Source organism: Acanthopagrus latus, chromosome 5 (assembly GCF_904848185.1).
Source record: "Acanthopagrus latus isolate v.2019 chromosome 5, fAcaLat1.1, whole genome shotgun sequence".
NCBI classification, from domain to species: Eukaryota; Metazoa; Chordata; class Actinopteri; order Spariformes; family Sparidae; genus Acanthopagrus; species Acanthopagrus latus.
Window position 1 is genome coordinate 20,788,127 of NC_051043.1, and position 20,861 is coordinate 20,808,987.

Here is a 20,861-nt window from a genome sequence, read left to right on the forward strand (position 1 = left end):
TTCATTGGCTAAAGAATGAAGCCTTGGATCATAATCATACACTGAACACATAATGTAACCCTTACCCCTAACCCTAACCCTAACCCCTAACCCTAACCCTGACCCCTAACCCCTAACCCCTAACCCTATATAACATATTAGAGTGTTTACCCCAATGATAACCAGTAAGTACATGGATTATATCTGTGAGGACAGATTCATTAATACATTGTCGGACTGGGTCTTTAAAGAAAAGAAGATTTTTATGTTCATTCTTTCTACCTTTCACTCCATAATAGGACTATTACAGCACTCTCTTCGATTTTGTCAATTACATTGCTTGGAAATGAGTATTGTTTTAATGTGTTGAGTGTATTACACTACTTTAATACTGGTATTGTTTGGATGTGTTTTAATGACACTTGCTTTGGCATTAAATCATATTGGTCAATCTAAAAACACATTATAGCATTACTTTAAAGTACAGTCCTCTCCTCACCCTCTGTCTCTGTCTCTTTAAGACCCCCACCACAAAATCTCTGATTGGTCAGCTCTCACATGCCAGAGCAGACACCAACCACTGTGTTTCTGCCTCAGCTCTATGGGTGTTTTTTCAACCCAGGCCTTGTTGGGAGTTTGGCTGAGGGCAGTGACTGTATAGCTGTGACATCTCAACCTTACAACCAAGTCCTGACAGCTCTTTCGAAGGCACTGTTTCACAGGGCTGTGCGCATTTGAGCATTTGGTTACTGTCACAGTATTTATTTAGCAAATAGACTTGTTCAATAATAACAACAAAAACAAATGAGGGAATCTCTTTTCTTTTCTTACAATATGGGACCTTTAATTGAGCAGTTTTATTTACAGCTTATTTACCTCCATCACATTTCGTCACGCACTCATGAAAAACCATAACCTACTGGCTAACACACATAAGGATGTAAACGTAAAATTTCAAATATACAGTAGAACAAACAGAAGTGACAACACAGCAAAGCAATGAATATAATGTAGTTTACAACAGCATTTACAAAAACAATCCAATGTGACCCTAACCCTGTACATCAACCAGTTTGCACTGATATTATAACACACACACTGTCATCAATAATATGCCAGCCATTCTTTAAATGGCCCAGTCTGTCACAGTAAACCAATTCAAACCAGTTCAGACACACTGACATTGTTACAAGTTGGTCTAATTCTACCAAATACAGTAGAATAACAATAATACAAGTTGTTTGCTGCTTTCTTTTCTGTACATCTTCCAGTGACACGTATCCACTTTGCCTGAAAAGGCCAGAGCTGCCAACCGGGATGACATGTTCTCAAACTCAGAGTTCAGGCTTGCTCATTGCACGGCTCCCTTTACTGTGTCAGCATGCAAGCAGCCATCTTACAGGCCACTGCTGAGATCAGAGCAGCTCCGCGGCCGCTCCCCTCCTCCGACTGGATGAAAGTGATCTCACAGTGAGGCGTGAGGTCTCTGACGATCTTGTGGAACCTGTCACGGAAACTGAGATACAGAAACAATATGTTGAGTGTATAGAATCAGTCCAATCTCCATCTGTCCCGCCTCCCTTTTCACTTGTTCCCCAGTTGTCTAGTAATACAATTGCCTAAGATGAATTCATTGAATCCTGTTGCTTTATTAAAGATGGAGCTTTTTTCAGTAAAGTGTGGACGCACTGTATTGTGGTGGTTTGAAGCTCTAGAGAGAAAAGTATCTCCGTCTCCACAGTGGATTTCTCCTTGCATGATTGCTGAATATTGGTGCTTTGTTACTTGATTCTTCAAAAAATAAATTTACTATCAAATGATACTTAAGATATATCACTTTTGTCACGACTGGAAATAGTCTTGGTGAAACCACGCTATCACTTGGCCTGCTCACCATTGGCTGTATAAGAACATTGTGTTTTAGGGTGGGCCTTTCCTTTAAAAAAGGGTCGATCTAATGACATAAGGCCCTTCCTTTAACTTATTACTTTAATATAGTCAGAAAACTATCATTGAAAAGTCTTAAACATTCCTCACCATGGGTGCAGCTTGTAGACTGATCCGTCGACCCCCACCGTGATTGCCAGGGCCTCCTGGCTGCGTCGCTCCCGCATCAGGTTGATCACGCCAGCGAGCCCTGCACCGCACATGTGAGCAGAGCGTGTGGAGACACTCTCACAGACCAGGCGTACAATGTCACAGTCCAGCTCTGATGGCAGAACACCCAGTGAGGACAGGATGTTGTAGATTTGTTTTCTGTCCCCGGAGTCACTGTCGGAAAATGACAAAACTGATCAAATCTCTGTCCCTCGCTCACCGCCAACACTGTTATGTAAGCTCATGTCATCAGCATATATATTCATAGCACAACAGGTGTTACATTATATATGTTTTTTTGCTACATTTAAGTTTTTTTCCCTCTGTGTTTATGCAACCATGTTAGGATCTGTTGATGCCTACCTCTCCACCTGTGAGACGTAGCGCGTCTCAAAGCTGCCACGAGTCTTCAGCTGCTCAGAGGCTTCACCATTAAACAGCAGGTCTTCATTCACCAGCTTCACCAGGACGAGCCGGACCAACTCACCCATATACTTCCCGCTGATCAGCTTCTCATAACTGCAGGGGGCAACAAGAGAAGAGAGAGTAAAGGTTAAAATAATCGAAATGATGGATGGAAAACAATGAACCAAAGACATGATGTGAAAATAGTGGAAGAAACGGGAAGGTAACGCGCGTCACAAAACACGTGCAAATGACTGTCATTGTGTGCATGGACTGGAAAACGAGAGGGGAGCAGACGAGGATGCCAACGTCACTGTTAAAGAGGCTGAATGAGGCTGGACTCAGCAGTTGTCTGTGCAAAGGGGCAGCCAGCGCCAAAGGTAAACAGCCATTAGGGCAGGAGGGATCATTAATCTGACAGCCCCATCCGCTGACTGACCACTGACGTATGAGGCCTCTCGCCACTTACAAACATCCTCAGGATGAACAGCGGATAGCTTAGCAACTACACAGACAGCTCAGGTGAGAGTCAGGTGAGTATTGCCCCAGAGGGATGATTAATTCAGGAAAACAGTGAGAGAACGAGGGGAGAAGGACCGTGCAGCACGTTTAAGTACAACATGAGTCTCTCAGGCCTTTAATGACACATAGCTGAGCTTGAACATACGCTTGAGTGTGTGTGCATACAGTAGAAGATGTACAGAGTGGCCAAACAGCTCTCTTATGTGTTCATCTGACTGCATGTCTGAGGTGAATGCACTCTTTGACTCACAGCTGATGTCCGGGGTTAATCGAGGTCTCGTCCACCACTCTGTCATACTCCAGCCTGAACTCCTCCAGCTCCCCGTTGTCTCCGAACGCCCCCCACTCTGTGTTCACACACATCCGGCCCTCCTCGCCTTCTACCAGCTCCACGGTCCTCATCTCCTCCATGTAACACGCATTGCAACCAGTGCCTGTTAGGAAAAAAAAAAACAACACAAAACCTTAGATGTGCTCCAGTGTTCTCACGAGCACATCGCAGTCGGGCATTCATGCTCACGTGTGTTCGCTCACCGACAATCATCCCGACTTCACAGCTGCGATCTTCATAATAGCAGGAGATCATGGTGGCTACTGTGTCGTTCACCATGGCAACCACATCCATCTCGAAGTCCTAGGTGACAACACCAGACCAGGTATGAATAAAATACAATCCAGCTGTTAAAAATCAGTCTTGGGTTGATTATTCAGAGAGAAGCTCACCCCTCGTCTCTTGATCGCGTCTCTGAGTAATCCCACAACATTGTTCCCTTCTGCCCCCGACGCCTTGAAGCCCTTGGTCCAGTTAAGCAGAATACCCTGTGGAAAGACGAAAAAAAACAAAACTTAAATGTATGAACTTCACACATAAAACAGTGATGGCTGCTGTCACGGATGTTTGTATGAAAGCGTGCAGAGGTGCAACAATCTACCTTGTCAATGTCCTCATGTCGTACAGGAAAGGAGAAGGTGAAACCGAGAGGAAGCTTCTTGTGCTTGATATGATGTCTGTCCAAAAAGTCAGACATACACTCTGCTATGTAGTCGAACAGCTGCGGAGAGAGGGGAAAAGAGGACATGAGGTGTGAAAACAACTGCACAATAATTAGTGCTAGTATCATTCTTTACAGAGGTTTACAGTCGACGCTGCACCAGTATTTACAGAGGGTTAGAAAATATTTTGCCACTCTTAGATTGTCTTGAACAGTCACCACAGAGGTTTTACAGTCACTATATCACTTGTTGATATTACTGGTAAATACCATTTCTGCAGTGCCCGTCATGGCATCTTCAGGAATAGAGTACATCTGGTTCTTGGTCTCCACCTTCCAGCTCCTCTCCTCATCTTCACCCACCTTCACCAGCATCACACGGAAGTTTGTCCCCCCCAGATCAAGGGCCAGGAAGTCGCCCACCTCTGTCGAAACACACCAAAAATCTGAATGCTGGCTTTACATTCTCTACAAATATCTGAATGTTTTCTCTTTTTTACCACAGTGAAAGTGTTGATGACTGATGGAGTATGTACCTGATCCCTCGGGGGTGGAGCAGACATAAGTCGGAAGCATTTTGACGCTGGCCTCTTCGTGCGTCTCTATACGCAGTCCTCGATCCATCTCACGCTGCATCCTCTCCATGACTTCTTTTAGCTCTTCCTTATTCAGCCTGAACTCTGACAGGATCTGCTCTACCTGCGACGAGAGGAGAGGAGAGCTGGTCAGGAGCTGCCACTGCAAACCGACCAAGTCACTTCATAACGCTCATAAACCGTACGGTGAAGAGAGCTTTCAAAGGAGAAATGAGGTTTCACTTTTGAAAACAAGAAGGGACATCAGAGGAAGTAACAGCAAAAAAGGCGATCAGAGCACAGACAAATAGGATGCTATAGAAAGACTAGGAGTAAAAAAATAAAAAAAAAGAATCATCACTTTAGCTCCTCACCCAGAGTTTCCTCTGAAACAACACAGAGCAGTCTGTGTGTGAGGACTACAGTTAATCCTCACGACAGCAACATGAGATAAAAACATAAATCTAAAGCAAAAACAAAGGTAAAAATTCCTCGAACCTCTGCAAAGTCTGATCAGACATAAAATCCAGATCTTACCATGTGGATCTTATCAATCACAGAGCTGTAGCTGCAAGGCATTTTCACCATCTGGTCAAGGTGAGAGCTGACACACGGCATCTTCGCAGGTTTGACTAAATGAGCCTCAGTGTGTGTTTCTAGGTGTGTGCTGAGTGTGTGTCCAGACTGTGTGTGTGTGCAGAGTCAGTCAAGTGTGAATAGCCCTGAATGAGAACTTCAGCTGTTTTTATGCTCAGGTGAAGTGGGCTGGCCACACCGCAAAGCAAAGGCCCGCCCCTTCCCCGATCTCGCCCCATCTGGTGATTGTGGGGGGATCGCACACACACACACACACACACACACACACACACACACACACACACACAAAGAATACCCAAAGCCCAAATTCTACCTGACCTACTTTCTGCAATGTAAGAATGACATTTTAAAGCTTGTTGATTTTTATTGCAGGGTGCAAAATGTACAGATATCATTGAGCATTTGGATGGATTTATATAATGTATTCATATATCTAATCTATTTGTTTGTAAGGCTCTAAGAGCAATATAACAATGCTGAATGTTTATAAGAACACTAGAAAGATGATCAGCTAAGAGATGCTGATTAGTTCAATGCATGTCTTACTTATTCACAATAAATGACAGTTTGAACTGCAGGTTTTATGGATCCTAATTTATCAGACATATTTTAGACATGTTTTGGGTACTCTGTTGTGCACTTTTGACTGCGCTTCAATTTAGTTGCTTTCTAACACTTGAAAAAGAGAATTGTCAGCTCAGTGAGTTTTTCCTTTTTTTAATTAACATGAACAAAACAAATCTAAATCACATCTCACGATAATCACTGTGAGATAAAAATCTCCGATGTTAACCTTGTTCTGAACTTTTTTTTTATTGCACAAGAGCACGATGCAAGGCCACAGGGTTGCACAGTGAGGGAACTTCAGAGGCCAGTGAGATTTACGCATATATTTGTTTTATCACTAATTCGCTAAAATTAGAAACATGTCTCTCAAATTAGCTCCAGCAAGGGATGAATAACCTCCAGAACTAACAACAGTGTGGTGCAGGTGAAGGCCTCCTGTGCTTATCAGCCCCAGTAGTTTACCTGACCAGAGGTCAGAGCTTTTCTTAGCTCTGACCTCTGGCTGTAAGGTAACTGTGACCCTCTCCCCACTGCTGGGTTTCAAAGTAAACCCAGAGAACTCCACTGACCCAAAGAAACATTTATGTGTTAAACAGCATGTAATATGCCTCTTAAAAAGTTGATTTTCTCCTTAAAGTTGTAATACATAGTTTTAAGGAGGAGATTTTAATGAGAATATAAAACACTTTTGATGGATTTTCATGATTGAATAAACTGAATAAACATATTGTCCTCAGTGCACTGCACCATTCAGTACAGTTTTACTTGCAGGATCCCTCTAAGTCTCCATCTTTCTAGCTTCAAACAGTGTTCTGAAGACTTACGTTACCTCTGAGGACAGCTCGTTTACTCAGTTATGGAGAGATTTTAATTAGAAAAACATTTTCAAAGCTGTATTATTACCATATGAATTGTGAATTTCTCTTCAAAACTAGATCATGCACCTTTAAATGTCCCCTTGAGTAGCTTCAGGTTTGGTAAAATCTAAATTATTTTTTTTAGATCAACCCTCTTCTAGTTATTTCACCATATGGCACTTTTATGCCACATAGAATATTTAAACAGATGATGCCATGTTTTGTGCTGATGCAACCTTACAGCAAATGTCCCAGATGTTTGGTCAGTCACTTTACAATCTGAACTGAGATCAATACAGCAGCCCATTCTACTGCGCCAAGTACATCTACTTGGTCAGAGATGTACAGGGGTTCTGGGAAATGTAATTTTTTCCCCTTTTATCCCAAGTCAGTACATAATGAATGTCTTACAATAGAACTTTTTGGGTCTGTGAACTATGCAAATAAACTAACAGGGGTGAGAGGGTGACTTTTTCCGAGCTTTGCCTAATGGGAGGCCCATAGACTTTGGAAACTCCTGATTTAAGCAGTGCACCTATTCCCTTCACATTATTATAATAACTTAATTTGTACCCTTTGACTAACTTGAATTCTTTGATAGATAGATAGATAGATAGATAGATAGATAGATAGATAGATAGATAGATAGATAGATAGATAGATAGACAGACAGACAGATAGCAGCACGAGACATATGGCATCAGTGAAACACAACCTTGACTTTCATAAACTAAATCTCATCTTGTTTTTAGGTCTTTACCTTATCCATCGTATCCCGACGAGGATTAAATCCTGAGTGTCCGGCCGACCATCAGTGCTCTGCAGTGGAAGTTCACTCGTTCTTCCCAGGAGCTCTCGAGATTCCCAAGTCTCAGCTGTTAATGTGTTTTAACAACTCCGCGCATCAAGTGTGAAGAAAATGTCATCCCCTTTATGGGAAGCTTCCCAGCAGTGGATATGATCTACATCATGTGTCATAGGTATTTTTACATATCCGCAGTGTTTTGAAGGCCCGACAGCTAAACAGTGAAATCAGACCTTTAAGGAAGCAGGCGGAAGGGTCATCAGTAGCCTAAGGATTTATATTCATTGTTGCAGACACTGAAGCAGGATAAGAACTAAGGCTCCATCTTCATTCTTGCAGATATATTATGTAAAAAAACAACCTCATTCATCCAGTTAACAGGTCCAGTCATCATCCGCGTCGGCGCACTGGTAGCTCCAACTGTCACTTACTAGCAAAATACTTTTTTTTTTCAATCGCATCCAAATCTTCTTTTAAGTGATAAAGTAATCTACTTTACAGTAAAAAAAAAAATACTGAGAAATATAATAGGTAAACCCCGAGTAAGCAGCTGGCCTTCTTGTCTCTCTCGATATCTTAACTCAACCAAAAACTAGTTCCAGGAAAGACGAGTCATTTCTGCCCCTGGTGCAGCCGAGCTGTCAACAGGTGCACCTAAAGGCTCAGCGGTTTCCATGCCAAAACGATTTCAGTGTGTTACCTTGGAAATGAATTACGGACACACTTCAACCATGGAAAACACTTACCACTGAGTTAAGTGGCCAGGGCAAAATTGTTAAATGGAGCAAAATTACCAGGAAAACATCAAGAGGGGGTGCCATGTTTTTGGTGAGCTGGTAGACGCAAAAGGGCACCACGCTTTTATTATTTTTATAATAATAATAATAATAATAATAATAATAATAATAATAATAATAATAATAATAACAAAAATGATAATTATGTTATTAATAATAATGTCAGTAATTATTATTATTATCATTATCATTACTATTATCATTCTTACTTTGGGTCAGTGGAGTTCTCCTGGAGGGTTTACCTTGAAACCCAGCAGTGGGGAGAGGGTCACAGTTACCTTACAGCCAGAGGTCAGAGCTAAGAAAAGCTCTGACCTCTGGTCAGGTAAACTACTGGGGGTGATAAGCACAGGAGGCCTTCACCTGCACCACACTGTTGTTAGTTCTGGAGGTTATTCATCCCTCACTGGGGCTAATTTGAGAGACATGTTTCTAATTTTAGCGAATTAGTGATAAAACAAATATATGCGTAAATCTCACTGGCCTCTGAAGCTCCCTCACTGTGCAATCCTGTGGCCTTGCATCGTGCTCTTACGCAAAAAAGAAAAGTTCAGAACAAGGTTAACATCGGAGATTTTTAAACCCTCGCAGTAACTGAAAGATCACAGTGATCATCATGAGATGTACATTTTTTTTTCATGTTAATATAAAAAAGGAAAAACTCACTGAGCTGACAATTCTCTTTTTCAAGTGTTAGAAAGCAACTGAATTGAAGCGCAGTCAAACGTGCACAACAGAGTACCCAAAACATATCTAAGTATCTATGCGTCTATATATGCATAAATCTCCCTGGATTCTGAAGCTCCCTCACTGAGCAACCCCGCGGCCTTGTATGTTGCTGTTATTTCTTATGAGATTAAAAAAAAAAAAAAAAAAAAAAATCAAAATCAAAATCAAAGAAGTTCAGAGCAAGGTTAACATCTATGCATTTTTATAGAACTTTTTAAATATTTTTGCATTTCCATTATTTCCAAGATTGTATTGAAATTAGTTTGTTTTTAGTGCTATCAGTTAAGGCTGAAATATAAAACAGTAATAAATATAATAACAATAATTTCAAAAAAGACTAACCATGATTTTCCAAAAATAATTCCAAATAATAAAAGTCCCATTCAATGGATGAGTAAGCCCGAAAAGTGAATGAGCCCGATATAATGTTTTCTTGTCATTATACGCCATATAGCTTATACCGTGTGTATTAACAACCTATGAAAAACAAAACAAATTCAGAATAAAGTCTGCTTTCTAGAGAAAATTTTAATGATGTGGTCTCACTGTAGCCAGCAGACAACAGTTAAACATTTTTATTTTATTGCACCTTTAAAAGAAAAGTTGATATCATACGTCTTGACTTATTATATTATATACGTATTATTCAGAAGTATATTTGTGCTAGACCACTAAGACAATAGCTCGGTGATTGTTTCCACCGGGGCAGTTATCTCGTCGGACCGTTTGTGGATCGTGACGTGGTGATTGGTCGCTAAACTGCATAGTGAAAACTACAGTCAGCGTTAAGTACATCGTGATTAGGTCGCCGGACGCCAGCTGAACATTTTAAAGAGTTTTAGTTTATGTGGAATAAAAAGTTTATTGCGTTGTTTTGAAGGGAGCCGAAGTATTTGCTGCTGATTTGTCTGGTAAGTTAGCCGAGGCCTCACGAAGACCTGATAGCATCAGTAGCTAGCAGTATGCATGCTCAGATTTCAGAAATGTTTACAAGTTATAAACCGGTTTTAACTGTATGTTCGTCACCTTGAGGTAACTTCGCACTACTAACTATCAGTTAGGCGATTTGGCTTCGCCTGGAGAAAAAGATTTAACGCTATTTATGCCGAGGATAGCTTACAATACTGGGCTAGCTTGGTAGCTAATAACAAGGCGGCTACTTTCACTAATAGGCTAACACTTGTCAGCTGAACTTCACTCAAGTTTGTTTAGCTGCGTTACTGTTAGCAGTGAAGCTAGCCGGCTGAGCTGGATAAGGGATAACGCCCTCATGTGATTGTGCTTATGTCATCTTTTAAATTAGATTATCGGGGTGTGTGATCCTTTTTTTTGTGTCTGGCTGAGCAGAACTGAACCGGCGGCAGCATGAAGCTTTACAGCCTCAGCATCCTCCACAAAGGAGCGACCAAAGCCAACCTCCTCAAAGCGGCCTATGACCTCTCCTCCTTCAGCTTCTTTCAGCGCTCTAGGTGGGTCTCACTGAATGTTGCCAGATCAGACAGATTCAGCACTTCTAACGTGAGATTCTTTCGTAATTAACTGTGTAAATTAGCAGAGAGTGTCGTTATAATATCAGTGATTTGTCTTATATCAGTTAGTTGGAGCAAATTGGATCAATACATTGTTTAATTTAAACACTGCTATCAGTAAATACTGGGCTACTTTCGCACAAGTGACATCCTTGTTTTGGTTTATTCAGTATTCAAGAGTTCATGACCTTCACCAGTGCCTTGATTGTTGAACGGACAACACAAGGAAGCCGTGCCTCTGTCAAGGAACAAGGTAAAAAAAATGTTGACGATCAGCCCTGTCTGAAGGCCATCACCTTTTTTTTTTGTTTTGTTTTTTTTTTACCTCATTTGTTTAACATGTTAAGCCGAATTCTGTCTGGATATTTTTGTGACATAGTCATTTAAATTCCGCCTGGAAACACTGCACTTGTGTCTTACTTAGTTTTACTTGCTGCAACATTTTTGCTGTGCTCTACACTGGTCTAGTTCTCACAAGATTTGGTGCTCACTTTACAATGCAGTATCAGCTTGATGTGTTATTTGAGGCATGAGCATGTAGTTACTGATATTTACAGTACCAGTGGTGTCCTGGTGACCAATTTCTTTTATGCTGAGGCTCTTGCACCTTCTGTGTATCCCAGCTGCTCTTACCTTTACACTCCCAGTCCCTTGCAAATTGACACTTTCACACTGCTTTTTACTCACTCAGGATTGTACAAGCTGATGATTTAAAAAAAAAAAAAAAAAAGCACAATGATTGCATTTCAGGATATGGACAACATTTGTTTTGCTTTTTGTAGGAATGTGCACCAACTGGTTCTGGGTTCACCTGTACCGTAACACCAGCAAATTGTCTTACCCTCCTGTTTTGAAAATTGTGTAACTGTTCTTTCAGAATACCTGTGCCATGTGTATGTAAGAAACGACAATCTGAGTGCTGTGGTGATCGCGGATACTGAATACCCACAGAGAGTCTGTTTCACATTGCTAGACAAGGTTTGTGTACAAACATGTAAATAGAGATGCATGATTATTGCACTTTGCGGTCATCTTCGATAACAACTTTGCTGTCTGTTTTGTTAGGTATTAGAGGAGTTCTCCAGACAAGTCGACAGTATAGATTGGCCCTCTGGTAATCCTGAAACCATAAACTACAAAGCCCTGGATATTCACCTCTCTAAATACCAGGTCAGTTTTTAATTTGCTCATCAGGAATTATGCCAAAAGAAACCTGGAATGTTTACTCAAGTATATTGAGTTTGTGGGTGATCAAGGAATGAGTTTCTGAAATCATGCCAAATCAGTATGCAGTAGCATTGTATCTGATGTGCTGTTTTTGTTGTTGTTGTTCCCAGAACCCCAGGGAAGCAGATGCAATGACCAAAGTGCAGGCAGAGCTGGATGAGACGAAGATCATTTTGGTAAATAACCTGCATAAACTGAGACCCAGCATTTTAATCGAGGATGAAATAAATGCACATTTGAAGATCTTTTTAGGCGGGGAAAATAATCTACGGACCAAAGTCTAGATATGAGTAGGGCTGTGTTTAATACATTGTCTGATTCAAATCATTTTTGATCTCTCTGTGTCTGTCTGTGTTTGATTATCACGCACATTCATGTGCACCTCGTAAACATAAAATTTAATGAATCTGTCTCCATAGGCAGATTTTTAACCTCAAATCTCTGAAACCGTTTATTAAATTCTTAAATTGGGCTTTTAAATGCCTGAAATAGTATGTAATATTTACATATTCCTTGTCAAGTCAAAATCTTTATACTTCATACTTTTTCATAGAGAAATGTTATGTTTCTGTAGCACAACACCATGGAAAGTCTGTTGGAGAGAGGAGAAAAACTGGATGATCTTGTGCAAAAATCAGAGCACCTTGGAAACCAGTCGAAAGCCTTCTACAAGACCGTAAGTACTTAAGACTCTCCTTCTGAACACATGACTGAAAAGTTAAACTGCTGCTCACTGTTTCTGATGCCTGACTTTGCGCACGTTAAACCCTGCAGGCACGGAAACAGAACTCATGCTGTGAAATCATGTGATGCCGCCGCCTCGTCCTTGTGGACACGCCTCTCTCTGCCTTTCTGCTTTTCCTACAACTCCCATCATGCACCTGCCACCAGCTCTCAACACAAAAGACAGGACGGACGCCGTCTAATCCAGGATGGGGCGCCGGGATAAGAGCGAGAAATGGTGGAAGGTGGCGGCCCGTCGGAGCGTGATCTGTCTGGATTGTGGCTGATGGGGGCTGCAGGAGTGATGGGGTTTGGTCGGGGGAAGAAGTAACACTCAAATTATTTTTAACCTTTCAAACGGTAAACATCTGTGTGGTGTTTCAATACCAGCTGAGGACATAATAGTGTGATGTGTAGTGGTGATGTATTGTTGAAACGTCTTCAAACCATTTAATGTTATTCAGATTCAGTCCGATCTTAACAGTTTGATTTCAAAGAGTATTAACAACAGATGTGCTTCTGCTTTAAGGCAACTCTGACAATCTCCCAGTCTTATCTTGTGTATTCATAAAGTACGTCACGGTAAGGGTTCAACTGTTCTCATTGCTGTCCACTAGGTGGCGTGCTTATTTACTTAAACGTTCCCATGAGCCTCAAAACCAAGGTCGATCTAAAAACTACTGTGAGCCAAGACAGCAAGTGGCTGATCAAAGTCTCACTGAATTTTATTTTGAAACGCGTTCGCTCGACTGGAATAAATTACCAGACTTCTTTGCTTTTTTTCTGTCTCATAGTGTTAAATGAAATCTTAAAACATTCCTGCTTTGACTGAGTGTGTTATTGATTGATGTTGCATCTTAAAGCTGATGAGAAAATGAGAGAATAGGTCTTCTTCATAGATGCAGCCTTATTGCTGCGTGGCTGACATGTGACTCCTCCCTGTCCTGTTTAAACATTATGTTGTCTCATGAGAAGGATTCTCCATTTACTTGGTGTACTGTAGACACACTTTTCACTCTGATAGCGAGCACACAGGACACTTAAACAGGTTGTTACAGTTGCAAAGCCCACAGGGCTCGCCTGTACCTCTCAAACCTGGGATCACTGATATCATCTGTTGTAAGTGCAGTGATTCTGGGAATCCTCTGGTGTTGTTGCAGCCCCTGGCCCAGAGTTCCTCCTGAAACGAGTGTAAAGCGACTGATTTCAAATCGCAGTCTTATTTTAAGACACTCCACAGCTGACTTTTCTTTTTTTTTTTTTTTTTGGACTGTCAGCACTGTTTGTATTTAGTCTGACTGGTAGAGTTTTCTTTCTTCAGGAGCTTCTGATCAGTTTAAGATAAATGCCTTGGGTTGTGTATTTTAGATGTTTCTCTGCTAGCTTTCAGCTGTATGCGTGTATGGTTTGCCGATATACAACATCTGCAGGCTGCATTGATGTTGAGTGCCTGTGTGTGAGGACTGTAGTGTGTTTGTGTGTGTGATCTGAATTGCTCTTTCTGCTTTTACAGTGTAAACTTTTGTGCAATATCTCTGCAGACTGTTGGTGTTTGTCCTTCTCTAACAAGGAGAGAACAAATGGAACTATTTCTCACTAAGGACATTAAATTGACCTTTGTATTTGCTATTCTTACAACTGATTTCCATGTGAAGCGTGCCCAGGGTTGTTTCTGATGTAATTGTTCAGATTCTGCTTTTCAAAATTTCCAATTAATGTGCTGAATTTGAAAAACTTTGCTGTAGCTCTTTGCAGGTCATGTGTTGCTGACCAGTGTGTTAATCAGTCTGCATTAAACATTTCGATCCAGATGTGAGTTGCACATTCAAAACTTCAGATAATAAACTGTTCTTTTCTGTCTGTATTAACATTTTTGTTCAAACACTGATTGTGTACAGAACGTGTAATCTTGCTCAGATAAACACTAACAATGGCGTCTAGTGTGCTGGTGATATTTTCAGATAAACCAAACGGAAACTGATATTTCCAAGGTGGCGGTCAGGTCTGAGAAGAGGAAGAGTCTGAAAGTCAACAGGCCTGTGTTTTATATACTTCAGTCAGCAAACAGGGTGTGGTGATATCCTCCCTTCAACCTTCAGGTGTTTTTGGAAATTCTCATTCTTTATAGGAATTCATAAAGGATCAATTGGGTGGATTTAGGACAACGAATAAATTGGGCGTTAAAATTATATTGCAATAGTTTTAGGCTAAACTGCAATACACAGTATACATTTTTAAATCTCCTGGAATGAGTATTGGTGCTTTCATTGATGAGATTTTGATACATTATCAGTAATGTGGATATAATGACTTAAGTGGGGAGAGGGAAGTCTTAGAGCAAGTAGAGCAATCTTAAGTTTATACAACTACTTAAAGCCTTTAAAACCAGAAAGTACAATACCTATGCCATCTCATAATATCCTAACTCTAGGCGATGGTATGTGATCTTACATTAAGATAATAATAATACATTTCATTTAGATAATGTTTTTCAAGATACTAAATATAGTATAATGCTGATATATTACCCAGCCCTACTGGAAATGAGCACAAACCTGAGGTGGCATTAGCAAGAAGGCCTTTTCATCCATTGTTAGCCATGTGTAAACATAAAGCAGTCACGGTCAGAAATCAATATTTGCCTTTTTTTTTATACACTAAAAACTAGAATTTAGACAACTTACATCAACATTTTAGCTCCTAACCCTCCTCCAATCTAAACACCCAGGGGGCTAACACAACATGTCCTTATGGCGTAAGAACAAGTAAAACTGCAGTATGCAGTGATGGAATGTAACTACCTACATTTATGGAAGAATTGTACTTAAGTGCAATTTTGAGTATTTCCATTTTCTGTCTACACAGTCTACACAGTCTTACTCCACTGCACTTTTGAGGTAAATATAGTACTTGTTTTATTCACTACATTAACTTAAGATGCTACTTACATATACTGTTAAATTTCTGATTTAAAAAAAAAAAACACTGATAATTACATTATACAATATCTACCTACAAGTTCATAATTTACTTGCACTTTTGATCCTCAAGCAAGCACGTTCGATATCGAATAGTACGACTTCAAAAGGAGGACGTGAATGCAGCACGAGAGGCGAGTCTCCGCTGAGGTGAGCAGAGAGGAGCAGAGAGGATCCTGAGCTGAGGAGGTGAGGCTGCACAGCCTCGAACATGTGGAAAGAGGTGAAGAACAGGAGCAGGACGGTCAGCAGCAGCAGCTCGAACAGCTCGAAGGTAAGAACAGGCAGACACTGTTTCTGTCCAAGAACCTGCCAAAAAAACAAAAACAAGCCTCTGTCTTTCCCGCGGTACGTGACGGGGAAGAAGTACAACTGGCTGATGTGTTTACGGGCTTCTCTCTCTCAGGGTTTCATTCAAGGTTTTTAAGCTGCACCGGAAGTTGTTGCGAAAACCTGCTGCGGCAACAAGTGTCGACTGGAAATATGTTGTTTACTTTTACATTTTCTTATCTAGAGCAGTTCTCTTATCTCTGCTGCTGCCCGGAGCGCTAAGCTCTGATTTTCTACACTGTCGGACTCCCTGTAGAAAAGTTTGTAGCTGGTCGAGCATTTCTCTTTATTCCGCTGTGAAATCCAAACTGTTGTTACTGTGAGTGATTCTTGTTTTAACGTGCTGAACAGAAGCAGTAACCGGGCTGTGGCTGTGGTGGTGTCCTGTCCTGTCCTGTCAGTGCTCTCTGCTCTACTGTTTTTTTGTTGGGTTTTTTTTTGTCTTCTTAAACAAGAATGTTTTGCTGCATTTTCAGATGGCTGAGCCACATCTCCTTACAGGGCAGCCTTTACACACAGTTCAACAGAGGAATGGTGAGTCTTCTGTCCTCTGTTTTCTTCTTCTGTCGTAGACAGAAACTCACAGGGGAAGTACAGGGAGGTTCAAAATGCACCTACTGTTTTCTGTATCATGTGCTTTTTAGTTTGTTGTTTAAAGCTGAAGAGCTCTGCTACCGTGAGTCGATTTACATTTTAGGGCATTTAGCAGATGCTTTTGTCCAAAGTGACTTACAGTAACTCATACATACATTCATACGCTGATGGTGGTGGCTGCCAGCACATCAGGAGCAGTTCGGGGTTTCACTATCTTCAACATGCAGACCGGGGGAATCAAACCGGTGACCTTCCGATAACAAGACGCCAGCTCTATATCCTGAATATACAGCATTTCATTTACTAAACGAGTTGATTTCAATAGGGTTTTGTTGCAGCTATAGATTATTGTTGTGATATACAACTATACAACAACTAATGAATGAGTTTTTATTCTACTATGCACTCTTTTCCTGATGGAGACAAATTTTTATACCCTAAAATATCCTTTTAGAAACCTTCCAGGGACCCAATAATGATCAGTTAGCAAAAAAAGTTATAGGCAGCAATTCTTACAAGTGTTAATACAAGTGTGTCTTGAGATTTCTGCTTCAGCTTTTTCGCCTGCCTCGGTCACACAACTCTTGACAAATGCCAGATAGATGCCAGATGAACAGGCAAATCCATTTCAGGTGAATTCCATTTAGCAGTAGGTCACCTTTCAAATGATTGCAAAGACCTTTAGTTGAGAGCAGCAACCAAATGGCAAAGTTCCAGGGCAGCAAAATAAAGGCGCCGTGGTCACAAAGATGCAAATATGTCAGTGTGGCGACGGGAATATCATGAGCACGGGCCTCATGGACCACTGCAGCTGGCGGTCAATGTGAACAGACTGAACTACTGAGTGTGACTGAAGAGCTTGGCGTCAGATGGAAGAGTTTATAATAAAAACAAATGATTTCTTATTTTTTCCCCACATGAAGGTTCAACCACAGCTGCCACTTCTCGCTCAGAGGACTCAGTGGCCAAGGCCAGCGGGATCATCCCTGGTAAGTCCCGCTTTGACAAAAATCTGATGTCTTCACCGTCCCTGTGAGACCCTGTGAGACCTGTTTCAGATGTACCTCCCTCAGCTAACCAAGACCACCTGTAACGCTCAGATCAACAAATAAAGGGGGAGTCGGGTTACACCACCGGCAGCTCGGCAGGCTTAAAAAGGAAAAAAAAAAAACATCAGAAGGTTATTTTGGCAGATCTTTTCCGAGCATGACTGCAATAACAATGGGCGTCTTGTCATTTTGACCTTACTGTTTGCTGGTTATTTTCATTGGCTGCGTCAGAAACTGAAAACTTTCAGCAACACACACCTCTGTCTCTGTGTGCAGTGTTTCAGTGACTTCCCAGTTCTGCTTCCTGCTTATTGTCTGAGCCTTGTACGAGAGAACGTTTGCCGCTTGGCGACCTCCCGTCGTGTATAGACGAGGACGTGTCCCTCACATCAGTTGCATCTAGGAAGTGTTTGACTGTGAGAGCGTGCGAATTTGCGACCAAAGTCTAGGAAAAATAATGTCAAGGAGACATTGAGAAAAATAATTTCTGATAACGTTCTGTTTAATTCTTGGACTTTCTGTCGCTTTTCTTTCTTTGTGTTAGTTGTGACAGCTCTGCCACTGCCTCGTTAGAAAGAAAGCATACCATCTCTCACTAAATCTCCTTCCCTCTGCATCGACTTTTCTTCCGTTGAACATTGTCCCGGGCTGCTTAACTAGCCACAACCTCTCGACTAGAGTGTCGCTGCTGGAAACGAATGATAGCGAGATGCCATCGAGGGCATAACATTATCTAGCAGCCCGGTGGCTTCAGTGCACGGATAACAAAATCAGGATGCATTTGGGGAAATTAAGTGTGTTTTTTGTCTCGAGTAATCAAATGATTTCTCCCCCCTGCAGAAAACACACCATGCAGTGACACTGCCGTGTATCAGCATATGCCCAGCTGTGTTTTAACATGTGAAAATAAATGTGTGTTTTCTTACAGCTGCAATTGCTGCCACCCTGTTCATCGCCTTCATACTTGCTCTCTACACTGTCCTCTGGAGGTGCATGGTGTCGCCACCACAGCGGTAAAGATCAGACACAAGCCCTAACTTGACTTTTGCCGGAGCTTCGGTTTTGGTATTTGCTGACGCAGCGATCATGCAAACTGCCACCGCTGGGCCCGGCTTTGAGCGTCACATGTCTGCAACTTAAATTGTGTAAATGATTTATTGCAGTTGTCGCTGTAACCACACTCCTTTTGTGTTTTATCCCTTTCAGAAAGCACAGCAGGGTGAGAATGAGAGGACAGCCGAGGGTTTCTGTGTGAAGACTGGAGTCTGTTCAGCAGCTCGTTTTTTGGGTCTTAGTGGCGCGGAATAAAAAATCCGAGAGCAGACTTTTGCTCCCGGTCTTGGTTGAAGCACTGGAGTGACAATATGCCGCAGGGGCAGATCCCCCTGATAGATCCAAAGATCAAACCGCAAAAGAACTGACTCAGCTGAGTTTCCATCAGCTTTACTGTCTGTCGGCGGCTCATGTTGACTCAGAGCTCAATGTTGATGTGAAAAAACGTATTTTGGCAGACTGTGCTGCTTTTTTTTCAGTTTTTTCCCCCCCTGTGAACTCTGCACTACTGAGGAACAAGGCAGTTCTGGCCACAGCTCGCTCCACTTGCCAATAAGCTGTGTGTGTGTGTGTGTGTGTGTGTGTGTGTTATGTTTAGTTTATGTATATTTTGCATGATTTTTGCATGTCTTGTACATGCACCAAATGGACAGTTGTCTTTTAAAAAATGTCCTCTTCTCTGGCAGAGTATTTTCTATATCATATGTTTTAAATGACCTAATGACACTGAGTTGCATTTCCATTTGAATCTTAGGTTCTTACAGGAGACCTGTTATGCTTTCTTTTGTTTTTTCTTTCCTTCAGTGTGTTACGGGCTCTTGTGCATGTAAAATGTCTCAATAGTTAAAAAAGTCCCAAAGTCTGCGAGAGTGAGAGCTCCAGTCTCCCACAGAAAACACTGCTCCTGAAACGCCTCACCAGTAGGCCCGCCTTTAATTCTGTGACTTTGTGACATCACACATTTGCATAGTTTATGCAAATATTCATGCTGGAACTGAAGCAAACTGGAAGCTGAAAACAAAACAGAGCCCACTGTAGACATAGTGCTGGCTCAGGCATGTGCAAGCTGACCAATTGGAGCAGACTGGGTATTCGGAAGGTCTAAACCCATTCTAGCAGTAACCCAGAATAAAATCTGGGACATGCAATGCACATTGTCTCCTTTAAGATTTTTTGGGAAAACTCCTAAACATTCCAGGATGTTGATGAAAATTTGCCAAACACCTCCGCTTGAGTCTTTAGTTGACATTTGGTTTGGAAATGGATTTTGATTTTGTTTATATCTGTCCTCTGTCGTCTTCCTTGATATCCCCAGGGTTTATTGACTTTACTCAGGATGATGTGACTACTGTGTGACTGCTGACACTCTAATAAACTGTGACTTTTACCTCTGCTGGAGTGTGATTTATGAAGAAATGGTAAGATCAGTCACAATTTGGTGGAACTTCAAATGAGACTCACTCACTTGTTTTTTTCTTTGTTTCATGGTGCATTTCTAACATTGCTTAAAGGATAAGTCCACCCAAAAATGTAAATGTACTCATTACCAACTCACCCTCGTGGATGGAAAGCCAGGTGAAATTTTTCAGTCCTCAAAATATTTCTGGAGCTTCACAGCAAAACAGTGTTGCAGTATTCTCTTAAACAACTTGTTTCTAAATGTTTAAAAGTAAACCAAAGTGAAAATGAAACATGAAATGGCTCCATACAGCTGATCCAGTGTAATCCATGCCCCTAAAAGCTGAGAGATCCCAAACTGATTTGAGAAGATGTCTAAAGATGAAAACCTTGCTGTAGCTGCTAATCTAGACACGTTAGTGCACACCCCCTCTGACATGGGTGCACAAGCTCGACAGTGTGTCATGAGTGTAATTATTGGCTTTTCAAGTCAATTTGGGGATTTCTGGGCTTCTAGAGTATGAAGCCATTTGATGTTTGTTCGTTTGTTTAGCTAATTTTTGATTAATGCTCCAGAAATGTTACGTGGATTCTCTGTCACACCTGATTTTCCGCTGGAATGAAGAAAGTGCTATGTCTGGATTTATGCACAAACGGAAATGAACCAGAACAGTCAACAGATTAAGTGTCACTATGAGTGTAATGGCAAAAGATTACCTCATCAATAATATCAGGTCAGATATATATATAAAAGTTCACCAGCTGCTGATGCTATGTGGTTTTGTATGCCACACATGTATGTCGCCACACAGGCCGGATAGCCACATCCGGCATAAATGGCCCGAGTCCAGCAGCCCCTTGAGCCGCCCTGCTTGACATGCGTTTTATGATGTGCTATCTGAGCAGAGCCAGTCGCAGCAGCGGTCTGACACTGTGTTGTTTTAAGAACCAGTTGTGCAACTTAGAAAAAATAGACTTGGGTTACAATAACCAAACTGAGTAATGAGAGGGGAATGTGCATCGGTGTCACTGGGAAGAGTGTCGGAAAATTCGGGGTA

The 20,861-nt window shown here is 41.5% G+C and overlaps 3 protein-coding genes across 6 annotated transcripts; 2 read left to right on the forward strand and 1 right to left on the reverse strand.

Annotated features, from left to right (window-relative positions):
• Positions 1 to 802: 802 nt before the first annotated feature.
• Positions 803 to 8,183, reverse strand: gck (glucokinase (hexokinase 4)). Of its 2 annotated transcripts, none has more exons than XM_037097922.1 (10): positions 7,352 to 8,183; positions 4,532 to 4,694; positions 4,266 to 4,420; positions 3,936 to 4,055; positions 3,727 to 3,822; positions 3,538 to 3,637; positions 3,254 to 3,437; positions 2,440 to 2,595; positions 2,017 to 2,250; positions 803 to 1,495 (listed from the first exon to the last, which is right to left on the reverse strand). In XM_037097922.1, the coding sequence occupies exons 1-10, from the start codon at positions 7,358 to 7,360 to the stop codon at positions 1,348 to 1,350; spliced, it is 1,365 nt and encodes a 454-aa protein (XP_036953817.1). In that variant the 5' UTR covers positions 7,361 to 8,183; the 3' UTR covers positions 803 to 1,347. The 2 variants fall into 2 exon arrangements, with proteins under 2 accessions (XP_036953817.1, XP_036953815.1); XM_037097920.1 differs by lacking the exon at positions 7,352 to 8,183 and adding an exon at positions 5,108 to 5,294.
• A 1,441-nt stretch (positions 8,184 to 9,624) lies between these two features.
• On the forward strand, positions 9,625 to 14,337 carry ykt6 (YKT6 v-SNARE homolog (S. cerevisiae)). 2 transcript variants are annotated; one of them, XM_037098567.1, is made up of 8 exons: positions 9,625 to 9,833; positions 10,226 to 10,391; positions 10,622 to 10,704; positions 11,329 to 11,429; positions 11,517 to 11,621; positions 11,789 to 11,854; positions 12,253 to 12,354; positions 12,453 to 14,337. In XM_037098567.1, exons 2-8 carry the CDS (start codon positions 10,288 to 10,290, stop codon positions 12,486 to 12,488), a joined length of 597 nt encoding a protein of 198 aa, XP_036954462.1. In that variant the 5' UTR covers positions 9,625 to 9,833; positions 10,226 to 10,287; the 3' UTR covers positions 12,489 to 14,337. The 2 variants fall into 2 exon arrangements, with proteins under 2 accessions (XP_036954462.1, XP_036954461.1); XM_037098566.1 differs by having other exon boundaries at positions 9,627 to 9,833; positions 10,270 to 10,391.
• Positions 14,338 to 15,494: 1,157 nt separating this feature from the next.
• Positions 15,495 to 19,798, forward strand: sb:cb288. 2 transcript variants are annotated; one of them, XM_037098568.1, is made up of 5 exons: positions 15,495 to 15,653; positions 16,186 to 16,243; positions 17,227 to 17,292; positions 18,281 to 18,365; positions 18,559 to 19,798. In XM_037098568.1, exons 1-5 carry the CDS (start codon positions 15,591 to 15,593, stop codon positions 18,605 to 18,607), a joined length of 321 nt encoding a protein of 106 aa, XP_036954463.1. In that variant the 5' UTR covers positions 15,495 to 15,590; the 3' UTR covers positions 18,608 to 19,798. The 2 variants fall into 2 exon arrangements, with proteins under 2 accessions (XP_036954463.1, XP_036954464.1); XM_037098569.1 differs by lacking the exon at positions 15,495 to 15,653 and adding an exon at positions 15,809 to 16,028.
• Positions 19,799 to 20,861: the final 1,063 nt, after the last annotated feature.